The sequence below is a fragment of the Sarcophilus harrisii genome, chromosome 5 (assembly GCF_902635505.1).
Source record: "Sarcophilus harrisii chromosome 5, mSarHar1.11, whole genome shotgun sequence".
Lineage (NCBI taxonomy): Eukaryota > Metazoa > Chordata > Mammalia > Dasyuromorphia > Dasyuridae > Sarcophilus > Sarcophilus harrisii.
The window spans coordinates 255,717,214-255,741,989 of record NC_045430.1 but is presented as its reverse complement, the minus strand read 5'-3'; the positions used below and the strand labels follow the sequence as shown (position 1 = coordinate 255,741,989).

Sequence of the window (24,776 nt, the reverse complement as noted above, 5' to 3'; positions counted from 1 at the left end):
TAGCCCCTAGTTTTATCAATTTGTGAACTTAAAAGTTTAAAATCCTTGTTTAAGAACTTATCTCCATTTTTCTTCAAAATAATCTTTAACAGCTTCTCTATAGTTAAAGAAAAAACCAATGTATCATCTTTATGCATACTGGTCATTTACTTGCTTCCATTGTATTCTCATTCTTATACACACACACACATATATAAATATATGTATATTTATATATGTGTGTTATATTATGTATTATATATAAATATGTACATACATGTGTACATGTGCATAAATATATGAAAATATAATTTTTAATCAGCTGTCATCTCTAAAGCTTCTCATTTTACAAATGACTAAACTGAGTCTGGAGCTAATATGATTTGCCCTAGATCACACAATAAGAAACAGGGCTGGGATTCCAGACCAGGAGCTTTCACTCCATTGAGACACAGCTCTTTCCACCCCAAAACTATTTGAAAAATATGTGATTCATTCTTTGAATAGTTGCCCACTTCGAATCCATTAAATGTACCTGAAAATGAAGCTTTAGATTTAAGGAATAGTTTGCTTTTAAGAGATATCTTTTCTCTTTTAATGAGGCATTTGTGTACTACATAACATCTGAAGGCTGAAAACCCCTCTTCTAAAGATTCTGAAATTACCCACTTTAGGTGAGATTTTGTTCTCTGAATGCCTATATGTATTCATTTTGCTCAAAACTGGTATTAATTTTTTTAAAAATCAAGATGAAAACAAAGGGTAAAGTCTCATTTATCACACATGGTATCCTTCATTCCCACAATTAAGTCTCATTTGTAATATCTGCTTAAACCTTTTTTCTAGTATATCTTATTTGATCTTTGTCTTTACCAGCCTCGATCACCACAGACAGTGCCATGTTAGCAGGTGAGGAAGAAGCAATGCATTGTTTAGAAAGAATAATAAAATGTGGTATATAATATAGCACATTAGCATTTACCTGACTCATCTCATTATGCTTTGGATGAAACAGCCAGCACCCCAAAACCTTGAAAGTTATTTGAGGAAAAGAGGAATAATTTCTACACTTCAATGATTTGGTTTTGAATTTATTATAATCGAAATTATTAGAAATTAAAATTTCCATGTTCATTTCTATAATTCACAAGCATCATAAGGGCATTTAATTTTTGGCCAAATGTGGTTCCTTCAGCTCTAATGGTGGTTCAGTTTCCCATAATGCTGGGACAATGCTTCGTTCAGTGCCACGCAGCCAGTGGGCACTTGGTAAATGTCAGCTGCAACTAGGATAAAAAGTCTCCATAAAATTGCTTAGGATATGACTCGAGCCCATTGTACTTTAAACTATTTTCTCCCCTATAATTTAGTTGGCAAAGATGCATTAACAGAGTTTTCTCAGGGATTTTAATATATTAAAACAAAAGTCTTGATCAGAGTTTAGGGATTGCTGCTATTGAAATTAATTGAAAGAAAAATCATTAAAATTACTGAAGGTGTTTAAAAGCATATTGATAATAGTAGTGATGAATTTAAACGTACTCCTTGTCATGACATCATAGTGTAGTTGGAACAAATATTGCATTGGCAGTCTAGAGATCTACTCTGCCACTGATTATATTTAATCATTTTTCTGAGCCTCAGTTTCCTCATCTGTAAAATGAAATTGTTGAACTAAATTAACTTCTTTGGGTCCTCCTAGTTCTAGAAATCTATGAAAACTTTATAAATTGATTAGGAGTATTGGCATAAAGTGTAGAAATACATTGAACAATTTTCTGGGAAGAAAATCATACACAGCTATATTGTAAAGCAGTGAAGGAAACTATGTTAGTTCTGGCTCCAGTAAATAATAGATGGGTTTTATAATTGTACTTCCATGTATAATTTGTGGTTAGTAGCTTATATTTGTAATGTTAAATAATACATCTGCATAGGATTGTTGGCACCATAGAAAACCTGAAGAAAATTCAGCTTACTCCCTAAAATACTACCCTTTCATTTACCAAATTCTTCTTATAATTTTCATTCTTATTTACTTTTTTAAAAGTGAATTTTCTAGACTGACATTTCTTAAGTGTTGTTTCTTATAATATCCTATAGATTAAATTTGTTCATTTCAGTTCAAACTTGAATAGGATCAACTTCAAATACACTCACCCAACTTCCAAACAAAGATATCTTTCCAAGATTGCCATCCCGCATTTCACTTGACTCATGAGCTGTCCTGGAGAACCAACCCAACAGTGGTCCCCAGGACTGTGTCCATTGAAATTGTGATGGAGGTAGAAACCCTAACAGCAGTTCATCATTATTATCCTCTTCTTACACCTTTACAATACCACCATTTTCCTTGACTGAAAAGCACTTCCTATTTCAGAAATTTATATGGAGATGTTGTATGATACAGAGGAAGAAACAGGTGCCTTAGGGGAAATCCCTCAAATACTTTTTCATAGCTTTTCATAAAGCCAGTGAGAGTCCCATTATAAGCAACTAAGTTGACCAACTCTTTAAAAAAAAAAAAAAAAAAAAAAAAAAGGCCTTTGGTTAGTTTTTAAAATGTATGGCCATATATCATGTGCTGAAATCAACAGACATTCACTAATTCCCTCCTTCCCACCCCAATTAATCTTCAGAAAGTTATAGATTTTTGACCACTCCCAGTGTGGGCTATAATTGAACCAGCAACAGACTGACTAGAAAAATTAAAATCCATTTGAATTACCTCTTCATCCTTCTGCTACAATCTCCAAATCCTCAATCCTTTGCTATTGTTTTTTGTCCTTCATTCTCCAATGTCTCATTCATGTACTGGTCCCTTGTTAGGGACCTATGTTCATATTTTCAAATAAGCATGCTTAAGGATAGGAATAGTTGTTCTTTGAGAGATACAAAGGTAGATGGGTATATAGATAAATTATTGATGTTGATGTGACCCATTGGTTATTTGCTTACTTCTACAAGAAACATTGGAGTATGTTTGCCCCATAATTCTGATATAAATATGTCAAATGTCTCATTGAAAATATAGTCAATAGTAAGATTTCTACTAGGTTCCATTGTACTTTTCATACCCATTGATTCACAGGCTTTTTCCCCCGGAACCTGTGATTTCATCGATCTAAGAAACCCCTAGTGGTGAGGAAACTTCTTGTGCCAATACAAGTGTTGTGCAAATTTATAGTCTTTAATTGTCTAGGGGCACTGAAAGGTTAAGTGATTTTTCCAGAGTCACACAGTCATTGTGCATAAGAAACTGGACTTGAACACAAATCTCCTTGACTCTAAGATCCGGGGTCTATCCATTCTATCCAAGACTCTTTTTTTCAGTACACAAATTAAAATGTCAAAGTAATCATTTTGGATCACCTGATGAAAATCAGATAGCCACTGAGAGATATTTAGATCACTGACCAAGACAAGAACTTGACAATGAGTATCCCCTTTACCATTCTGCCATTACTACCATAAATTTAATGTTGAGAGTTAGGATTATGGCTAAAAAGAGCATAGCTAGGTAACTACATTGCAATGGAAGTGAAATGCAATTCTAGAATCATGAATTAGAATCAAATCAACTCTTCCATTGTTCCTGAATGGAGCAGATCATTCTGTCTTTCTATGTCTCCAATTGCTGTCCCTACAATTTTCTGGTCCAAAGCTCCCTTCCCAGGTCACTTCTCCCTATGACTATTGTCTCTGCCATTAGAATGTAAAATCCATAAGGACAGAGATAATATTTGCTCTTGTTTTTGAATTCCCAGTACTCAGCACAGTATTTGGCAGAGAGTAAGAGCTCAATAAATACTTATTCATTCATTTTCTTTCTTCCATTAATTAATAAAAGAAGAAAAAAACTAACCTTATCTTACCTACTTCTATCCCACCTCTATTTTATTTGATATTGTAAATATTATGCGGATCTACTAATAGGAATATTAATGTATGATAAAGTAATATTACCATGCCATGACCCCGGATATATCATTGGTGTCATTTTCTGTCTCATTAAGGGGCATGTACAAATAACAGAAATTTCTGCACCACTTGAAGCAGGCTGTGCTCTGAAGTTATATGGAATGCATAGTGATGGCAGTCACAGATAAGATGTGAGAAAGGGGTGTAAGTGTTTACAGGATATTGTATTTCCTTTCAGACATATGCTGAAAAGAGTTGTTTGGGCTGTGGACCCAGATTTTTTCTCCTGCTTGTGCTAATTGGTGTATAGTCCATTCAAAAAATTACAAGGAAATCAGTCTTGACATCCTAGACAGAGAAAATGAGGAACGTGACAACTAAACATATGGGCCCCCCCAAAACCCCCTTATATGGCCAACATCAAGCACATTTCCAGACACACATATGTGGAAAACACCACCTGCAAGTGAAGTTCCCCACCAAGAATTGATGTGGCAAAAAAAAAAAAAAAAAAAAAAAAAGCAGCATCCTATATTCTGCTATTAGAGTATTGAGAGATAGGCCAGACTTTGTTTGAATGGAGGAAAAAATGGATCATCAATGTGTCCTTTGAAAGCATCATATGTGGTATGAAATATTCCTTCAGAAATACTCAGGTACCCATTTGGTAACTGCCAGTAATCAAATCTTAAGGATCATAAGCTTAGCCTACTCTCTTATCCTCCACTTTTTTCCTGTTTACCCTGAATGTATATGTATAAGTTTGAGTTTTTTTTTTAAATTGTCATTACTCTGTAATTATTTCAATGCATTCTCTGGTATCTTCTGTCAACAGTTTCAAAAGTAGAGTATTATCAAGTTTTTTTTTTTAAAACCTTGCAGGTTTCTTTTCAATGTTTTATTCTGGTATGATAGCTCATATTGTTTGTTCATCATAAAAGACAATATTATTTTTCTAAAATAAATGGTAATATTTGAATCATATACAAATATTAAATTATGTTTTAACATATCAATGAAGTTTTAAATTATTCATAACAATTTTAGTATACAGTTTATATAGTTCTAAGCCTGTATATTTTTTCTTATTGAAACGTGTGGTCATATGTATATAATGCAAATTAATGTACATTTCTATCTGTTTCTGATTCTCTGCTAGGTTATGTTCATATATGCAAAAGAAAATATAGTTTCTTAATTATCACTTTTTCTCTCGTTCATTTTAATCCAGAGTTTACACTGGTCAATGTTCAGAGGCTATAATGAATACTCTTAACAGAGGTAGATAATACACAGTAATTAAGCTCATCAGCACTGTATACAACTTCTAAGGTATAAATGCATATGTGCTGTTTCCTCCAAGGTTTTCTTTTAATCATATATCTCGGGCATAGAGGAAGTGTCTGTTGTAAGATTAATGTGATTATGTGATTAATGGATACATGATATTACTATATTTGCTTACTGTCCATGATAATGTCATTAATAAACACCTTGGATCTCAATTATTACTGGATTTACTTCTCCCTTTTCCATTGATATGCCCCTCCTTTTTTACATTACTTATTTTGTGTGGTTCATGCTTCTTAAAATACATTCTGATCCCTAGATAAAAAGGTTTTCTGCACATTTGAAGTGGGATTATTAATTTTTACTTATTCCTTCTTAGTTTCCATTAATCAAGTAATGAGGATTATGGGGTAAATACACTTTTTCAGAGAGCAGTTATGAATTTTCTTATGGTTTCTAGTTAATAATCTCTGATAGATATTTTTTTACAATAAATATTCCTATCTGACTTAATAATTTTGCTTCCCAGTAGTTTTTTCATTGATTCTCCCTCACCCCCACCCTTTACTCAGATGATATCTGTACTTCCCTTTCGTTCTGAATTCTTTATCTTCCCCAGTAAACTGATAAAAAGTTGTATGCATACATAAATTTTTTGATTGCCTGCTCTATATTTTTAACATTGTATTCTTCCATGACCAGTCTTTTCTTAATTCACTAAACTTTAAAATATATTAGCTACTGTTGGAAACTGATGCAATGAGCAAATATACCTTCTGTGAAATAAAAGTTTGGCTGTCACAATTTAAATCAGCTGTTCTTAAATAAATTAGGCTGATTGAATGATTCCATCTTAAAAACTTTAAAATAAAATCAGTATGACTATTTGAAATTATTTTCTAAGTGAGCCATATGCAAATTCAGTTGGAATTTACATTTTCATATGTTTTCTTTTCAAATAGATTGCTCTTTCAATTTTTCTATAAGTTTGAATTAACCATCTCTGACTAGCAGTGGATGTTATTTTTGCTTTCCTTTCCTCTTCCCCTCTTTCATTAATGAGGTATATACATTGTATCTTGCCTAATATAAGTTATATAGCTTCCTCTATTTTGAACTGCTTTGTGCTGGGATTTTTTTTTTTTTGAGGGCATAATGGTATAGGTGTATTTATTTTCAGTGACTGTATTTTTCCCATATTCTGATGCCCACTTTTTTTTTTTCTTCCTGTTTAGTAATAAATACTTCATGCTTTTTTATTCTATGGAATTTCTTTCTAACTTTGCACCAGCCTTCACTTTGCATGTACTATAATTTTAGATCAACTGCCTGTTTGATTTGTAATTGAGCCATGGGCTATTATTCCAAAATACTTATTGCTTTTTATTTGAAACCTATTTTTCCCAAAAGGAAAACAACTTAACTCTGTTTTATCTTGTACTTTTCATATGGTTCTTAAGTAAACAGAATGGCTACATGCATGTGTTGGTGGCAATAAAGAAGGTTAATTTACATATTTTCTTATTTCTTTCCTTGTGCCAGTTTGTTGCTCTTTTGACTGTCCAGGAATGGGTAAATCAACAAGTATTTGTTAAGTACTTAATAGGTGTGGGGCATTGTGCTAAGTTATGTTCCTTGCTCTCAAGAAGCTCATTTTCAAATAGAGAAGACAACATATACTTAAATAGATACATACAGGAGATAGTTTAAAGGGGAGATACTCTCTTAACAATTTTTTTCCCCCCAAGAGGCTTCCTCTTCCTCTTATATTCCTCTTCCTATGCTAAACAATATTCAACATCCTCGATTTTCTTGCACTGTTCATTGTTATGAGGACATTAGTGTTAAATTTCCCTTTTTCTCAGTGTTTCCATACTTAACTAGGTAACATTAAATCTAGGCATCTGTAAAATGGAAATGATGTTTATGTGGGTGGAGGTTATAATATTTGTCATTTTCACATGTATTATGGTTAACAGTGTCCTAAGTGAGGAATGACACCATGGGATCACATACTGCTTGTACTTTCAATCCCATTTCTCTATAATGTTTTGGTTTACATCATATTATATTTGGGAGTCCGGTGTAGATGACCCATTCCTCAACTTTCCAAAGTTTACTAGGGCCTTTCTTTAAGACTGTAAATCAGAGTGATGTCCTATTTTTTCTTTGCATTAGCAGTTCTCTTGGTTAGTGACCTAAAGTGAATTTGTAACCACCTGTGCTATTGTGAACAACGCATTTCTTATTTCAAAATTGCTTTCCTGGGTCAGAGTAAACGTTGAGTAACTTGTTAAACAGTTTTGTGGCCAGTTATGAAAACAGAGATACTGTCTCCACTTAGTGCCTTTAATCTTGGATGTTAAAAGTTTGAGCCCATTCAGCCATCACACTCGAAAAGGATCCCTGCTCCCATGGCACCTGTTTATGCTGCCCGGCTGTGGAAGTGGGACTGTCCAGCCACAGCACACTCCCCACCCCACTCCGGGGTGCGTGCCCTCAGGCCCCGCCAGGAGGAGTCCCCGACATCGCGAAGGGTTCAGGCCTCAGTGCCCTTGCTCGGGCTGCCGCTGGACAGACAGTTCGCCCTCCCCCCGTTGGCTCTCGGCGGCCCCGGCCGGGCAGCTCTGGCCGGAGCCCTGGTTCCAGTGGCTGCCCGGCGGCTTCCTAACGCTCCATTCACCTGCAGCAGCAGCAGCAGGAGGAGGAGGACTTCTCCCTTCCCTCCCTCCTCCGGGGTGATGCTGGCGAGTGGGCGGGCTGGCGCTCCCTGGGCTCGGTGCCCAGTCCGGGGCTTTCTCTTTGGCCCCAGAGCGGAAGGGGGGGAGTAGCTCCCCGGTCCTCCCCCACCCCCAATACTCGGGGTTGTTTCCCTGACCCTTTCTTCCTCTTCCTCATGACTTTTTCTTTCTCCCCTAACACACACACACACACACACACACACACACGCACGCACGCACCCTGCCCCTTCTGTCTCGGTCTCTTTGGTAATAGAGAAGGTGTCAGTTAGCCCTCCTCCCCGATCCCCTCAGCTCGGGCAAGCTCCGATCACCCATTCTCTGCCCCTGCCCCTGCCCCAGCCCGGGCCTCGGGCTGGCTCTCCCATTCTCCCTCCCTCGCCTGTGCCGCCGCCGCCGCTGCCAGCCGCCAGTGGTGCCTCTTGCGTTGCTCCCTGTTATTCTGGGTATTGTGTGTAATAAATGCAGAGCCGCCTCACTCTAATCAAGCTGATTACAAATTCTTGCGCGCCCTGAGCCGGAAATCGCAGTCTCCCCCCCTCCCCCATACACACGTACCCCCCCCCACTAGTTACTTGTCTTTCTGGTTTCTTCTTCTTCCTCCTCCCCCACCTCCGCCCCTCCCCCAGACCCAACCTTAACCCCCATCTTTGCCCTCCATCCCGTTTTTTAAATTTTTAATTCCTTTTCTGCCTTTCGCTCTCCCCCTTTTCCAACTATCCCTCTCCTCACCCCCTTCCTCTTCCTCCTCCTCCTTCTCTTCTTCCTCCTCCTCTTCCTCCTCCTCCTCCTCTTCCTCTGCCACTTTTTCTCCCTCTCTCCCTTTCTCTGCCTCTGTCTGTCTTTCTGTTTCTCCCAGGACGCGCCGGATGATCTGGGGCCGCAGGGGAAGGGCTCCGGGCAGCTGCAGGGAGGCTGCGTCCTCCAGTCTGGGGCGGTAAAAAGCCGGTGGCCTCGGTGTTATTTTGTATTAAAATGAGGAGGAGGAAGAAGAAGCAACAGCAACAGCTCCGGCGGCGGCAGCAGCAGCCACGACAGCTCCGGCGGCGGCAGCAGCAGCAGCAGCAGCAGCAGCAGCCGAAAGCTCTGGCTGAGAGCAGAGCCCAGGAGCTGGGGACGGCGCGGCGGCGGCGGCAGCAGCAGCAGGAGGAGGAGGAGTGATGAGTCAACTAATAATTTAATGGGGACAGAGACGAGAGAGGGAGGGGGGGAGAGAGAGAGAGAGAGAGAGAGAGAGGAGACACACGGCTCAGTCCGGGCACACACACACACACACACACACACACACACATCTATCTTTGTAACATCCAACAACAACTACCAAAACGGCCTAATCACAATAATCATATTATCCAGCCAGGGAAACAAGAATAAAGCCTGTAGGACTTAAAAGGACACCCCCCCTTTCCCTTCATTTTGAGAAACTCTTAAGCAGTTTTGTTGGGGTTTTTTGATTTTTTGAAATAGCGTCTTTGTGGCTATTGTTGCTTCCTTCGGACATAGAAGAGTGAAATCTAGTCCACTTTTTTAGAGAGGGGAGGGAAGGAGTTGTTCCCTTGTGGAGGTGGAAGGTGGTGGTCTCTCTCTCTCTCTTTCTCTCTCTCTCTCTCTCTCTCTCTCTCTCTCTCTCTCTCTTTCTGTATACATATATATATACACACAAAATAAAGTATAAAATAAAATGTAGGGGTGTAGAGGGAAAGAGAAATCCAAACAATAGACTCTAGAAAAATATTGAGGAGGAAGAGAACTTTTTTTTGGGGGGGGGAAAAAGGCTAAATTAAAAGTGGTATTTTAGTGCCTTTTCCCATATTTTTTTCGCTACACTTTACCCTCCGCCCTTCCTACCACCCGGTAGAGCTCTTGGTTGGGTTTGGAGGTTCAGGGAGAAAGTTTAGGCTTGTTAATGTTACTGTCAATTGTTTCTGGGGGGGGGCGGGATTGAGGGTGGGAGAAAGGTTGCTTTCCCCCCCCCCCCTTCTTTCCTCCCTGTGGTTCTTCTGGGTTATTGGAGAATAATACTCCAAGTGACAGCCAGAAGTAGACTTTCTGCCTTTTTCACGCCGGAGAGCCTATGAGATAGAGAGCTAGGGAGAAGCTTTTTTTTTCCCTCATTAAGACCTCGTCCGCAGTGATTTTTTCGCTTTTAAAGAAAAGATAATCAGCGACCACCACCACCCCACACACCCTATACCCCCCAAATCATCTCATTGTGGACCTTATAGTGCTTTTTTGCTTTGTTTTTGCGATCTTTTTTCCAACGTTTCACTTGTCAGATCAATTTTATCTTCTCTCTACTCACTTCCCAGTCTCCCTCCTCCCCTATCGAAAACCCTGTTCTCCTAGAGACATTTGAAAAAAACAACATTTTTTGAATTCTGATTTTTGCGCTCATGGCTTCTCCTCATCTTGACGTTTATTTCTGCCCTTCCCCCGCTTAGGGGGGAGGGGGGTGGGGGAGACAAAATAATACAATTTAAGGGGGAAGTCGCCTTCAGGTCTGCTGCTTTTTTTTTTTTTTAAAATAAAAAAAAAGGATATAGAAAAACATCAGTCTTGAACTTCTTCCTCTTCAAGATCTCGGGCTGCAAAGGAAATCTCCTTTGTTTTTGTTATTTATGTGCTGTCAAGTTTTGAAGTGGTGAGTTTCAGGTTGGTTTTGCTAATTTCACTCAGTAAAACTGCAGTGTTTCTGTTTCTAGATAGTACTTTGCTTCTTTGTCTCTTTAAAAGGTCACAGCGAAAGCTTGGCCTGGATTGTGACGGCCATATGGAATGGATAAGAGAACAGTCTCTCCAATGTGATTATGGGGTTATATGGAGGCTAAGGGGATGATCTAAGGGATAACGAATTTAAAATGAATTTGAAGTGCAGAAATGATGTATTCTTAAAACATGAGTATTTTAAAGAAATGACTTATGCCTGATCTTTGTATTTCATTCAAAAATTATGTACATAATTTCCTTAGGAAACAGTTTTGCGGTTTGTTTTCTGCTTTGAGGTTGGTTTGTTTGTTTGTTTTTTGGTGACAGTGACCCCTCTTTAAATGTGTGGGCAAGAAATTGCACTAAAATGGATTTCTAAATGTGAAACTCAAAAGAAACTCTCTGGCATCACTAAGGATAATAGGCACGTTTTGCTGCTGTCATTTTGGGCAGGCCATGCTGGGGGTTGCTCATCACTATTCCTAACTGAGGTTTCTGTGAACTTTAGCCTTGGGCATGGAGTTTAAATGAGCAAATTAGGTGTTTTATGTGCATGTAATTTTGCTTTGTAATGTAAAGCTTTTTACAAGATAACTGAGTATTTAACTGATGCCTATGGGTGGGTATTCTAAGAGTAATTTAAGATGACCTATAAGGTGTTTTGATAGTAGTCAATACACTGACTAAATTACAATTTATCACTTTCATTTACTGTATGTGGTGTGTGCTTCAGTTCTATGACACCTACATGTTTCACAACTTTATCTTTGATGCTAGGATACACGTATTTTTGTAACTTACCCTAAACCTCAAGACTTTTAAAAAATATTTTACGTGTGTATTTCTATACACTGTGTATTTTTAAATGAATTCCAAATTTCTATCAGGGTAAAACACCAGTTTCAGGGAGGAAAAAAAAAATTGTATTAGGACGTGGAATATTGTAAGGCAGGCTTTTAGAAGTTAATAATCATAGCTCCTTTTTTGGCTTTACTCTGCAGTTGATATTAGTGGAAAAGAGTAATCTTGATAAAAAGTGGTTAAAATAGGCACATTTATTGTTAATGAGACTCATAACCAAAAACAGATGGGACCACAATCAATGCTAAACCTTTAGTTCTCAGCATGCCACCCTAGAGTACAAGGATAAATAACCATTATTTCACAAACTTTACAGTCATTCAACTGACATTCTTAAGGTTGCTTGTAAACCTCCAGATTAACATTTTCCTCTCCCTTTACCATCACCTTGACTCTATAGAATGACGGGGTCTATTCTGAAGCAAGAAAAAAAAAATGTTTACAGCAAATTCTATTGTGATGAGTTATCCCTTAGATCTGGACCTAAATAACTTTGGTGTTATAAAAAAAATGCATAGAATGTTTTGAATTGCAAAGTACCTAGAAGAACGTCCCAATTATCAAATTCACTTTACTTTTTCTAAATTGTACTCATAGTAATTATAGCTACTACAGTAATTCATAAAATAATTCTCTTCACCTATTTCTGATGACTATAGTTTTGACTATTTTGTACGTAGTTGCATAATGGTCACATATTGTCTTCCTCATAAAAGAGAAGATACCTCAAGTCTAAAGATGTAACATAATTCCTATAACTACTACTATTTACTATTTCTCTAACCTATTTTCTATTTATTTCTTTGAAATTGATTTTTTAAATTGCCCTTTTTGGGCAGGAAAGTTGGCAACCTATACAAAATGTTTAGCAAATTTTAAAGTGTTTTATAAATGTTAGCTATCATTTTAAATGAATATATTTTTTCATCTGAAGATTAGAAATTTAATGTAATCAGTGATTATTTTAAACTATACATTTAAAATTAGAGAATACGTGAAAAATATTTTTCCAAATGTTTGGCTTCATAAATTATTAGTGCTTTTATATCATGAACAGTCTACTAAATTTTAATTAAACACATAAGGACTGTAGTACACCAACATCTAGAATGTATAGATTTTAAATATTTTACTTCCCTCTGTTAGAGATGTAGCTTCATGAACACAGATGGGTTCAGTCACATCTTGGACATAGACTTGATTGCATTTTTAATATGTAATAGGAGTCTCAGGAGTTCAGTAGGAAGAAAACTCTTCTCCCATGTTAACACCGAAAGTAAAAGAGGAAAATAGAAAGTTTCCATGGGGAAAATAGAAAGTCTTGATGAACTTGCCAACTATCTCAAGAAATAGGCTGGGGGGAGGTGGGGGGTAGAGGTGGGTACATATATCTTATGCTCCAAGTCTATTGTATCCTTGCTTAAAATTTTAATATTTGACTCATTAATGAACTTTTAATTTTTAATCACTATAAAGAACATAAAAATTATTGTTTATACCATGTTTTAATCATTTTATAGTTATGTTTGTTTCAGATACATTTGTTCCATAAATAAATTCATGTATTTAACATAGTTCTGTAAATAGAAAACAAGACACCTTTACCAAGATATATACAAGCAGTTAGGAAAAAAATGAGCAATTTCAATTATTTTATTTTTCTGATATTTTTTGCATACATTGGGATCAGGCAAGTGCTCATTTTAAAAAAACATAAATTAGAGAGACAAAAATCTTCCAGATATTTACATGCATATATATTTACACATGTGTACAACTTTTTTTTTTTTAAACATGGCAGGTGATTTTTAGAGGCGGGACTGAGTATGGATCATTTGAACGAGACAACTCAGGGGAAAGAACATTCGGAAATGTCTAACAATGTAAGCGATCCGAAGGGTCCACCAGCCAAAATTGCCCGCTTGGAGCAGAATGGGAGCCCATTAGGAAGAGGACGACTTGGAAGTACAGGAGCTAAAATGCAAGGAGTGCCTTTAAAACACTCTGGACATCTGATGAAAACTAACATTAGAAAAGGTAAATATCTTAAAGATACAGAATACTATCTAAGACCATCCTTTGGATTTCCTTTTCTTTGATTCTATTTCACATTGCTTGGCCCAGATGTAAACCACCTTTGGGCAATGTGAACTTCATATTTGGGTGGAGCATCTTCTTCTAGCGGGTGGAGTCTTTTGACTTTAGATTTCTGTCTCAGTCTTCTAAAATACCAGGAACTCTTATGATGCTGATGGATGTCAACCTAAGGTAGCATTCAATAGAAATGAATATCTTAGGACTTTATATTGTTGGAATATTAGCAGAGCTTTTTCATGAGGTTAATTATTGGGAAAGTATCTATTAACTTTTTGGAGGTGATTTACAAATAATCCCTCCAGTATTGCTTGAAATTTGCATTATTTTGACATCCATTTTTCTAGTTTAATCTTTAAAAGTAGGTTCATTACTTAAAATAGAGGAACAGATAATTATATTTTCTAGTCTCAAATTTGTTGTAATTGGGCATTTTCATTAAGAATGTGCAAAGTTAGACCAGCTTCTTGGGATTCTGTTGTATGCGTGTTCATATAAATAATTTAAATTAAATTGATGATAATGTCTTAAAACTTTGGCCGTATTCAACAAGATGATTCATGTAAAGCAAGGCATAAACTGGATATAATTCAGCATGTCTTATAATGGTCCTTGTTTCTCTGTAAATTGCTATATGTTTATAATTCAAATTTTTCTTGCATTTGCTAAGCAGTCTAAAAATGCAACCTTTTAGCAACCAAGAATATTAAGTAGATAAAGTTAGAAGGCAGTGGAATTTCATTGTGTTTGATGCATAACATTTATCATACAATCATTTATTTTTTCCTTGGTTTGGCGAAAACAAAGAATATATTGATCTCGAAATGAACAGACACAGCAGTCCGTATTGTTAGATCTTTATCTATTAAAAATGGAAAAACAGCACTTCAGCAAATTCTTTGGCCTCTGCTCATGATTACCCTATTTATTGATTGTTTGCCAAGAATGTATGCATCTTAAGAAAGCCAGGGTAAGAGCATTAAAAATATAATTTATTACGGCTTTTCAAACAGAGTGCATTAATATTGTACTGTGAAGCACTAGGGCTCTATAAAAAAGACTTTCTGACGCCTGCAAACATATAAGTTCCATAAATTCCTAAATAGGAGATTTCAGCTGTCTCTGGTATTATGTGATATTTGCACAGCAAACTTTAATGCCAGGACAGTTTTAGACAAGGATTCTCCAGACTTCACTGCTCCTTATGGCAGACGTGCTGTTTACACAGACTCGTAAACCTTCAGCAAAAGCTCTAGCCCTGCCTTCAGGTTGAAGTCATGATGTATTTTTAGCATTGAACACTGACCAATGTGCTCCTCTTTAATACTAGAAGGTTATAAAGTTGCTGTACTTGGAGGATTAGCCAAGCAGCAGCAAGAATGATCAGCCAGGGCATCGGGCTGGCTGCCTTTTACGTAAACAGGAGAGCAGCAGTGACAGTTCACTAAGAGATTTAGCTGCTTGGTTTGCAGTCAGATGATCCTTGTGTTTCACTAGCAATATCTACCTTTATTATCTCCAGTATACATCTAAATCTGCTCAGTGGGCTCCTAGTTCTGTGTCTAAAGACATGCAGTCTATTTGAATAGCGACATAACCTATAAACATTTCCCAGCTGCAAGGAGCAGCATAGAGTAGCACACTTTTGTATCATTACATGAAATGAAAAATCAATGCATGTGCTTTTGTTATATTAACCTAACTCTTTGAAGTCAGGGGGACAAGAGGGGGAGGGGAAACCAAAGTCAAATATTTTCACTTCCTGACTAAATGCTTTGGGTTCTTTCAGAAGCACTTATAAATACAGAATTTTTCTTAGTTTAATAAAAATGTTTATTTTCAAGAATGGATGCTAGAAAGATTGATATTTTCATCTTTTGTGGAGGATTTCTATTTGTTTATTTGTTTTTTTTTTCCTGAGATGGCAGGTAAAATTATAGTCCACCTTAGGAAACCCTACCTTAGAAAGAGAAGCAGTGATTTGTTAGTTTTGCAAAAATACTACAGAGAATAATTTAACCAATGAAAAAATCACCACTTTTTCCAGGGTCTCCCCAAATTCTTTTTCCTGACCAATGTGCCACTTAAATAAAACAGCTAAAAGAACTACATGAACATTGGCAAGCTTTTCAACTGGCTCTCCATGCTGAGCCTGTTGGGTACAAACTCACCAAAGAGGGTTTGTGAGCTTTTTCTAAGCAAACCTAAAGGGGTTAGTTTGTCAGAGCTCCATACAAATCTCTTATGACAGGTCACTGAAGCTTCAGTGTAAAAATCTACATGTTGAAAATGTCCCTTTTTGGGTTACTTTTGATATGCAAAAACATTAATTGAGAATTTTAAAGGCCACATCTATTGGCTATATAAATCATAATTCTAGCTACAGTACATATTTGACACCTTTGCAAGTTAGGAGGCTTCTGTGAGTGCAGAGGGCACTACTTATGGAAGCATTAACATTGTCGGACTAATTGGAGATCCTGGGTGCCCTGTTAAAGTAACCCTTGTCATCATTTATGCTAAAGATGCTACCCTTCTGGCAGCTTGCCACAAGACAGTTCTTGTGCATCTGCTTTTTAACCCTTTTCTTTTAACCAGTAAAATTTTAATGATAAGGTGCTCACCCAGTGTACTCAGTACAAAGATGGTTCTTTTTTTTCAATAGTTGCTGTTCCGATAATGAATAATCTAAATTTGCTATTTTCTTGGCCACTGAGTTTATTGATAATACTAAACTCAGTAAATTAATGTGGAGAAGCAAAAAAATCTCAAATGTTACTTAAATAATCAGATCTTAAAACAAGTCATGAAAAGGTTCATTCTTTTTTTTTTTTTACTCTTTGGACCAAAATAGGAATATTATCAAAAAAAAAATGTTCATGTTACTTACATATAATATATTTTAGCAGACAGTATAAAATATATAACATGAAAAATTGTATTTCTCAAATATACAATTGTATCTTTGCATTCAAAATATATTTGAATGAAACAATATCTTGAGTAATTTGAATAAGATTTTCTTCTTTAATAATATAGTTGGATTAGAACAGAGACATCACCAAAAGGAAACAAAAGGTTCAGTTTAATGATGTTGACCCAAATGAGATCGTTTAATATTAACAAAATTATCTAGATGGGATTAAAATGTCTAACACACAAGACATCTGCAGTATGTGTTTGGGCTTCTCAGACTGCACACCAGTCACAACAAATCAGACAGGACAGAAGCAGCCAACTTATTCCTCTCCAGTCAACATTGTTCTTTTGCTAGACAGGTAATTGAACATTTTTTTTTTCTATTTAGAAAATATTGTTCTATAAATAAAATAGAACAAATATTATAGGAAATACTTTGGTTTCCATTTGCTTATTTTTGGATAATGATGAAAATGTGTGTGTGTGTGTGTGTGTGAGTGCACGTTTGCTTCAGTGCTGTTTACCTTACCAGTGTAGTCCCCGTTTCCCTCTCACTGCTTCAAGAACTTCCTCTCATAACTCCCTTATACCCCATCCCCCTTCTGAGAATGGGTTGGTGAAAATTGTTGGTTTGTGTGTGTTTTTTTTTTTTTTTTTTTGTCTTTTTGGCCTTTTTGATAGGAACAATGCTACCTGTTTTCTGTGTGGTGGAGCATTATGAGAACTCCATTGAATATGATTGTAAGGAGGAACATGCAGAGTTTGTGTTGGTAAGAAAGGACATGCTTTTCAACCAACTGATAGAAATGGCATTGCTGTCTCTTGGATATTCTCACAGCTCTGCTGCCCAAGCCAAAGGTAAATAATACATCTATCCAATTGGAGAAAAAAAAAAAAGTCCGATGTTTTATGTGTACTTTCTGGAAGAAACATTATATGTTTTTTCTTCTTAGACATGCATTTGAGATGGGATTATATTTTTGTTAGTCTGTGACTTTAAAAAATTGGCTTAATTCATTTTGGTTTAGTTAACACACATTTTGCTCATGTGGAATGTTGAGGTAGATTTTTTTTTTAAATTGCTTCAACTGAATCATTAGTATGCTTATTGACCTTAATAATCTGCTCCACTGAGGATCCACAAGGAAGTGTCGAGCATATTTGAGCAGATGGACTGTTGAGAGTCAATTTGCATTTATGACTGAATATCTAGTTCTGTTTCTTTTATTCTGTTTCTGATGGTTTTATGGGCTGTAAAGTATTTTTCAGTGCTGGTTCCCACTGCAGTAGGGATTCTTATCTAAATTGTAAAGTCATTTAGAACTGGTTCAGTTCTGTTGAATTAGAACTTTCTGAAAGTTGGAGAAAATATGACCTTATATAGAAATTTTGTAGATGAATTTTTATTTCCAGAGGGTTAAAAAAAAAAATCCTAGTACTATTTCTTTTATAATCTGGAAAGCTAAAATGTAAATGATTTTATCCGCATACTGTTTTTGCATTAAAATGATCCAGATAGGAATTATGGTAGGAAAGGGAGGAAAAGGGAGGGAAGCAACTAAGGGGGAAGGAGGGAAGATCCTTGTATAATTTTTTGATTAAAGGGTTAATGAGTCTACACTCTCTTCTCTGTCTGGTCAAGGGCTAATCCAAGTTGGAAAATGGAATCCAGTTCCACTGTCCTATGTGACAGATGCCCCTGATGCTACTGTTGCAGACATGCTGCAAGACGTGTATCATGTGGTCACACTGAAAATCCAATTACACAGGTGAGTCCGGAGACAGGAGGCAGAAGGTGAGAAAGGAACCCTGCCTCCCTAGTCCTTTATGGCTCCTCAGCTTCCAAATAAAATCTGGCATGGTTTTTTAGAAAACTTAAGTCCAAATTAATCTTGTCTTACTGTTCTCCAACTTATACTGTTAAAGAGAACTTTCCCCCCTTCTTCTTCTAGCTTTTAATTGATTGGTTTCTGTAGGTATCATATTGCAACTCTGCTGCATTTAGTCAATTAAATGATGCATTACAAGAAGGCATTTTACATAAAGTTTACTTAAGAGAAAAATATTTTTGCATATCATGAACAGTGCCATCTGTGTACATTTTGTGATAGAATGACTTCTTCACTATGACTACATCCTTATTATTTTTTAAGTCATGTGAACAGCGATGAACGGAAAATAGTTAATATATTAATGCTTTTCCTGATCGGTCATGAGAAAGCATTACACCTTAAATTGTCTTACCAAGCGCATCAGAGCAGAAAGGTAGAAGTAACATGAAAAAATAGTCGCCACATGCAGCTGATGTATAATTCATGCATCAATACAGCAGATGTGTTGTATAAAGTAATTAACTAATCGGAACAATCAGGAGACCGAGAGCAATCTCCAGATGCATCTGCTTGATGCGCAAAATGAAATCTGTCTGTCTTAAAGGAATGTTCTGCAGCAGGATGCAATCTTGTAATAATCCCCTTTCTAATCTATGTCTCAAATAGTTGCCCTAAACTAGAAGACTTGCCTCCTGAACAATGGTCTCACACAACCGTAAGAAATGCTCTGAAGGACTTACTGAAGGATATGAACCAGAGTTCATTGGCCAAGGAGTGTCCCCTTTCCCAGGTACTTAGCCTAGCATGTGATCAATAATGAAACACTATATGAGGCAGCCCCCATTGGAGAAGGAATATTGCTACATTCTAGAGCAACTGGTATCAGAAGACCTAATTGGCCAGAAATGCAAATGGGTTTGACCACTTGGCGCTCTTTTTAAATATACTTGATTCATATTTCATGTAACTTATATGGGATTTTCCTTTGTGAAAATTTAAAGGAAAATAATAATAAAAAAACAAATTAAAAAAAAATCAATTCAAGAGAAAACCACTTCAGTGAGTTTTTGCTTTTTCAATTTTCAAGTATTTTAGTTGGGCCTTTTTTTTTTTCATAGAAGGTGTAAAGAGATTCTCATTGTTGTCAAAGGCTCACTAAATTTAGATGACTGTTTAAGTAACCTTTGCTAGTTTTAAATGTAACTCACAAAATAAGATAATTTAGGAATGCTAGCAAGTCAAATAAGAATCAGGTTTTAAGCGATAATGAAAAGATGCTATTTACTCAGAACTAGAAGAAAGGAAAATAGTCTAATAGAAAGGGAATCTCTCTGTTACCTATTTTTGGCTAAGCTTGAATACTTATATTTCTTTACACTTAAAAAATCTTTTTTTACTCATTTCTTTGGCATTGATTTAAGTTTCCTTGAAGTATATAATTTTATTTTTCTTTGAAATATTGATGGTCAGTGGTCAGGAACCTTAAGGAGAAACTCAGATTTATTTTTTTATTTTAATTTTTAAACATGAATTTTGCTAAGGGTAACTGAAACTACCAGTAGAAATTACATTGCAATTTGGTGCTTATGATAAATAAAAAAAAAGAGAGTTATTTTTGATAATGTAGTTCACTCTCCTTTTTTTCAGCATATATTCAGATCTTGCTATAATGGGAGAACTTATATTGATGCTATAGGACTATATAGTAAATATGTATGTCGTAGCAAGGTCCTTTAGGCAGATAAACATTTCATTAGCTTTTAGAACAGATAGGTAATTATTCTGAATTCCTTTTTTTTTTTTATGTACCAGATTACATTAGAGTAAAACCTTGATATACTTAACTGTATTCTTCCAGAATTTAAGATTTTACCATTATTAAGATTTTAAAAGGAAGTTTTGTAAAGCTTTTTGAAATGTCTTTATAAATTGAATTGGCGTGCAGTTCTGTGTTTCTGGAATAACCATTTATAGAATTAGAAATTAATAATGATAATAATAATAATAATAATTCCCCATATTCCATCTGTTTAGTTGTCTGATAGGTGCCTATGAAGTAACCTTGTGTGATTTAGCATTTGTTCAGCCCTGGTGTCATCAGCTTTGCCAGCACAAAGAGAACATGACAGAATGAATTGCAAATAAATGCTCAAATTTTGACTCTTAGTATATTATCTTAATGTGTGCAGTAGCTGCATATTAACCACATGCATGCTGTATTTCATAAATCACATAATTGAAATGTTGAAATATTTCTTAACCCTATTTCTCAGTTTTCAGTTATAATTTCACCAAAATTCTTCTCTTCCACTCTCTCCCCAACTTTTTAAAGGAGAAAGGTAGTGATTTTTATGAACATTGAGAGTCAGGTTGATGGCAAACTGGGCAGTATTTGCATGTTCACATGGGAAACTCAGTTTTGTGAACAATTCCAGTAGGTTCCTTGAATTGCTCTACTGAAAACTGAAAGTTAAAAATGATCTGAAATGTTCTCTTAGTCTCAAAACTGAGGAACATATGAAAACTAAAAGAAACTTCTCAAATGCTTAAGTCTTTTAGCCAGATGTTGGTTGTAATCTCTTAACTTTGTGGTGTTGTTCAGAAAGGAATTGAAATATCTTACCTATGTTGACATAGGGAATGTTGAGCTAGTTCTTTAACGGTCTGAAAGGCAAAGGCGAAGGCAAAAATCTCCCTACAACAGGCTGAGTTAGGATTTAAAAGTTACAAAGGTGATGTTAAATTGGGAAATGAATGAAGTGTAGTCAAGTATTAAAAAAGGAAAAAGAATTACAAGAAGTAGAACTGTCCTAAGTTCTTGTGTTCTTGTTTATTACTATGGGAATGACTTTGGTGATCTCATAAAAATTGTAGTTGGCGACTGTGGCATTCTGGTGGTCTTCAGCATTGAAATCAGGGCATTCATTTAAATTTCATTGACGACTTTATATTTGCTTTTGTCTTTTGAGAAAATTACACACAGATCATCAGTGGCAACAATTCAAAGTCAGGTCAGAATTAAATTGGATTGGCTTTTCAAATATGCCATTTGAGATGTGGGGACATTATGTGTATGGATGTCCTCCAAATTTGGAGGGGTGATTACTTTTTTCTAAGTGGTTAAAACCTACATTCAGATCTTTTTCAGTTGTTCCTTTTTCTTGTTCTCTCCATGTTCTGTGACTGTTTTACCCCCTATGGAAAACAGCTGCCCAGAACATTTTAACTGTAAGTTCTTCTTTCCAATTTATTTCTCCATTCTTTTCCTTTCATCCTCTCTATGTCTTTTGGTCAAGGAAGAGGAACTCTAAGTCTTCAAAGGCTTTTGCCCTGAGCTATGTCCTTCCTATGTCCTTCCAAAGAATGTCTCTCCTTACAGTTAGGATTTGTTGAAAAGGGCATGATAGTGAAAATCTGTTTCTTAATTTGAGTCCTATCTGTGATTTGAGTATATCTGCAGTCCTAGCATATTGATAAGAACCTAACATCAAAACACACTAGATTTGTGAGATATCAAGTGACATTTCCTGCCTGTGTATGATTCTGGAGTGGATGAATCACAGAATTTTAGAGTTGGAAAGAGCCTCCAAGGAGATCGAGCTAGTCCACCTGTGCAAAAATTCCTTCTACAATTCTCAATAAGGGATTTTCCAGCACTCGCTTGAAGACCTCCAGGGGAGGGGGAAGAAATATCATCCTGAGTTAGGATAAGAGAATTGTAAATAAAGACCCCAAAAGGAATTTAGTGGTCATCATACCCAATCCCCTTAACTTTAGAAATGAGCAAACCAAAGTGCACATAATTTTTCCCATTTGCCTTAAGTCATAAGTGTTCATTCTGCTGTTGGGGCCAAGAGGAAGAAGTCAAATCCTACATCCTAGATAGCCCCTCAGATAACTGACAAAAGTTATTATGATTCCCCTCGCCCACATCTTGGAAAAAAAACCCCACATTTTTTTCTTTACATTCATATTACTGAAAAGAAGATTCTAGCATTGTCTGAATTCAAAAACACAATGAAGCTTTATTATGTTGCTTGAAGCCAGAATCCAACCCATGTCAGATTACCTACAGGGAGCCAACCAGGAATGTTCCCATGAGCCTAAAGGGTACTGGGCAGATATTCCAGTGAGTAGAAGTTAGCTGCTACTCCTTTGTCCTCAATACTACCTCTTTAAATTCTAAAAATAAGCAAGTTTTTCTAGCAGCTCCTGAATAAATGCCTAACTACTCTATAGATAATCTCATATTTAGTTCACTCTGCTCATTCCTTGGGTTTCAAATCCTTGCTACAAATTTAAAAAACCATTATTCATTCTAGATATACTTTTATTGAAGTATCAAAATATAGTAGAGTGCTAGATTTGGAGTCAGGAAGACTTGAATTCAAAAACTTTTCCAGGTACTCAATAGCTCTGTAGATTCTAGGTGAGTCTCCCTCAGTTTCCTTAAATGTAAAATAATAGCACCTACCTCAGAAAGTTGTGGCAAAACTCAAATGAGATAATATAAAATTCTTTGAGGAACTTTAAGTACTCTATGAATGCTTGCTCTTGGTTATCATTACCATTATTATATCTTCTATGGAGGACTTATGAAAGGACATAGATAAAAATTTTCAGGATGAAAATGTATGTCTTTGTGTGTGTGTGTGAGAGAGAGACAGAGACAGAGAGAGCCAGAAACAGAGTGGGAAGGAGAGGAAAAGGAGAGAGAGAGAGAGAGAGAGAAAGAGAGAGAGAGAGAGAGAGAGAGAGAGAGAGAGAGAGAGAGAGAGAGAGAGAGAGAGAGAGAGAGACAGGGGAAGGAAGGGAGGGGAGAGAGACAGACAGTCAGACACAGACAGAAATGGGAGAGCGGAGAAGAGAGAGAAGGATGGGGGAAGGAGCAAAGTTGCTATTTGCATCTGGGGAGGATACAGCCATACCAAGGAAATTTCAGATCTTCCAAAGTAATTCATGCATAGTTAATTTTTATATAAAAATATTTGTACTTTATGTAAAAATTAGTCATATTATTTGGCTAAATAGCCTTCTAATGGATAACAACAAAATACTTTCTATACTTCTCGTGGCAGTTCTGCCAAAATCAAATGACATATGAAGCATCATATATTTTGATTTTTTTAAATTATAATGAAAAATTGTTGTACATTTGTGGTTGTATCAGCACAAAATTGCTGTGGATACTTAAGCTTAGAATTGTGTTTCAACTAGCTAGCATGGGAGAAGAAGAATATACTAGTCTGCTTTTGGAAAAGAGGGCATGAGAGGCTGAGAATGCAAAAAGCATAGGTCTTAAGATCAAAAGACTGGGGTCTGAGCCCTATTTCTGACCTTACTAAATGGTTATCTTGGACAGGTCATTTTAGGGATTGCTGGCTTTCCTTGTTTTTAAAATGAAAATGACCACTTTTGTGCATTCTCTTCCTCTCTCCCCCAGTTGGTATGCAAATGATTTGTAAATGTAAAGCCCTCCATCCATGTGAATTCAATTTATTATTAAGTCATGCTAGAGCAGTGGATAGAGCCAGGGCCTGAGCTCTAGAAAATCTGAGTTCAAATCTTTCTGCAGATACTCATTAGCTATGTGACTAAGCCACTTAACTCTGTCTCAGTTTCCTCATCTGTAAAATGAGGATATCAATAGCATGTGAAACCTAGGGTTATTCTGAGGATCAAATGAGATAATAATTGTAAAGCACTTAGCACAATGCCTGGCACATAGTAAAAGCCCTATAAATGCTAGCTATTATTAGCTATCATAAGAATCTTTAAAATACCATTTTTATCACAAACCTCATCTTAAAGAAAAATCCCAGTGTTCCTTTGATGTGAAAGGGAAACAATACGTTATAGTGATTTTTTTTTAGAATATAAAATATTGAAAGTTTAAGTGTCAATACTTAATAATTATATATTATATAAAAGTGCCCTTCATCAGATATTGTAGAAACTGTAACCTATATCTAAATATGGTTAACATGTATAATATAGGTATAAAATGCTCCTATTCATATTTGATGATAGAGCATTCCTTATATTCCCTTTATCAGTCAATAAAATTGCTCCCATACAAACTAAACCAAATTTGTCAGTAAGGCCATAAAATTGCAGACAAGCAAGGAGACAAAAAAAATCACAGCATTTCACAATGGTTTTCTCCTTAATATTTGATTTGTAAAAATTTTAGTGTAGATATAACTGTACTAGACAAGTTGTTAACCATAAGGACAATGTAAATGATTAGGTGACTGTTTTTGAGAAGATTCATTTCATCTCCATGTTGGGGGAAAAATTCTCTCAAAATTAGTTTGTCAGTAGGGTTTCTTTTATTTACAAAAGCTATCTAATGTCTCAAAAATAATTATACTTTATGTTTTTACATTTTTTGAGTATAAATTAGAAGAAATCACTTTCTGAATTTTCCTTTTGT

At 36.0% G+C, this 24,776-nt stretch overlaps 1 protein-coding gene across 5 annotated transcripts in view; it reads left to right on the top strand.

Annotated features, from left to right (window-relative positions):
- The first annotated feature begins 9,705 nt into the window (after positions 1–9,705).
- The window catches only part of SATB1 (SATB homeobox 1), a 97,686-nt gene continuing 82,615 nt past the window's right edge, over positions 9,706–24,776 (top strand). For 4 of the 5 annotated variants that reach the window (XM_012551360.3, XM_023505174.2, XM_012551359.3 and 1 more), the window contains exons 1-5: positions 9,706–10,569; positions 13,297–13,532; positions 17,190–17,366; positions 18,151–18,277; positions 19,007–19,130. In XM_012551360.3, coding sequence (XP_012406814.1) covers positions 13,322–13,532; positions 17,190–17,366; positions 18,151–18,277; positions 19,007–19,130 — 639 coding nt within the window. In that variant the 5' untranslated portion in view covers positions 9,706–10,569; positions 13,297–13,321. Of the gene's footprint in view, positions 10,581–13,296; positions 13,533–17,189; positions 17,367–18,150; positions 18,278–19,006; positions 19,131–24,776 lie in introns of all 5 variants that reach the window. The other variant, XM_003772014.4, reaches the window with a different exon arrangement.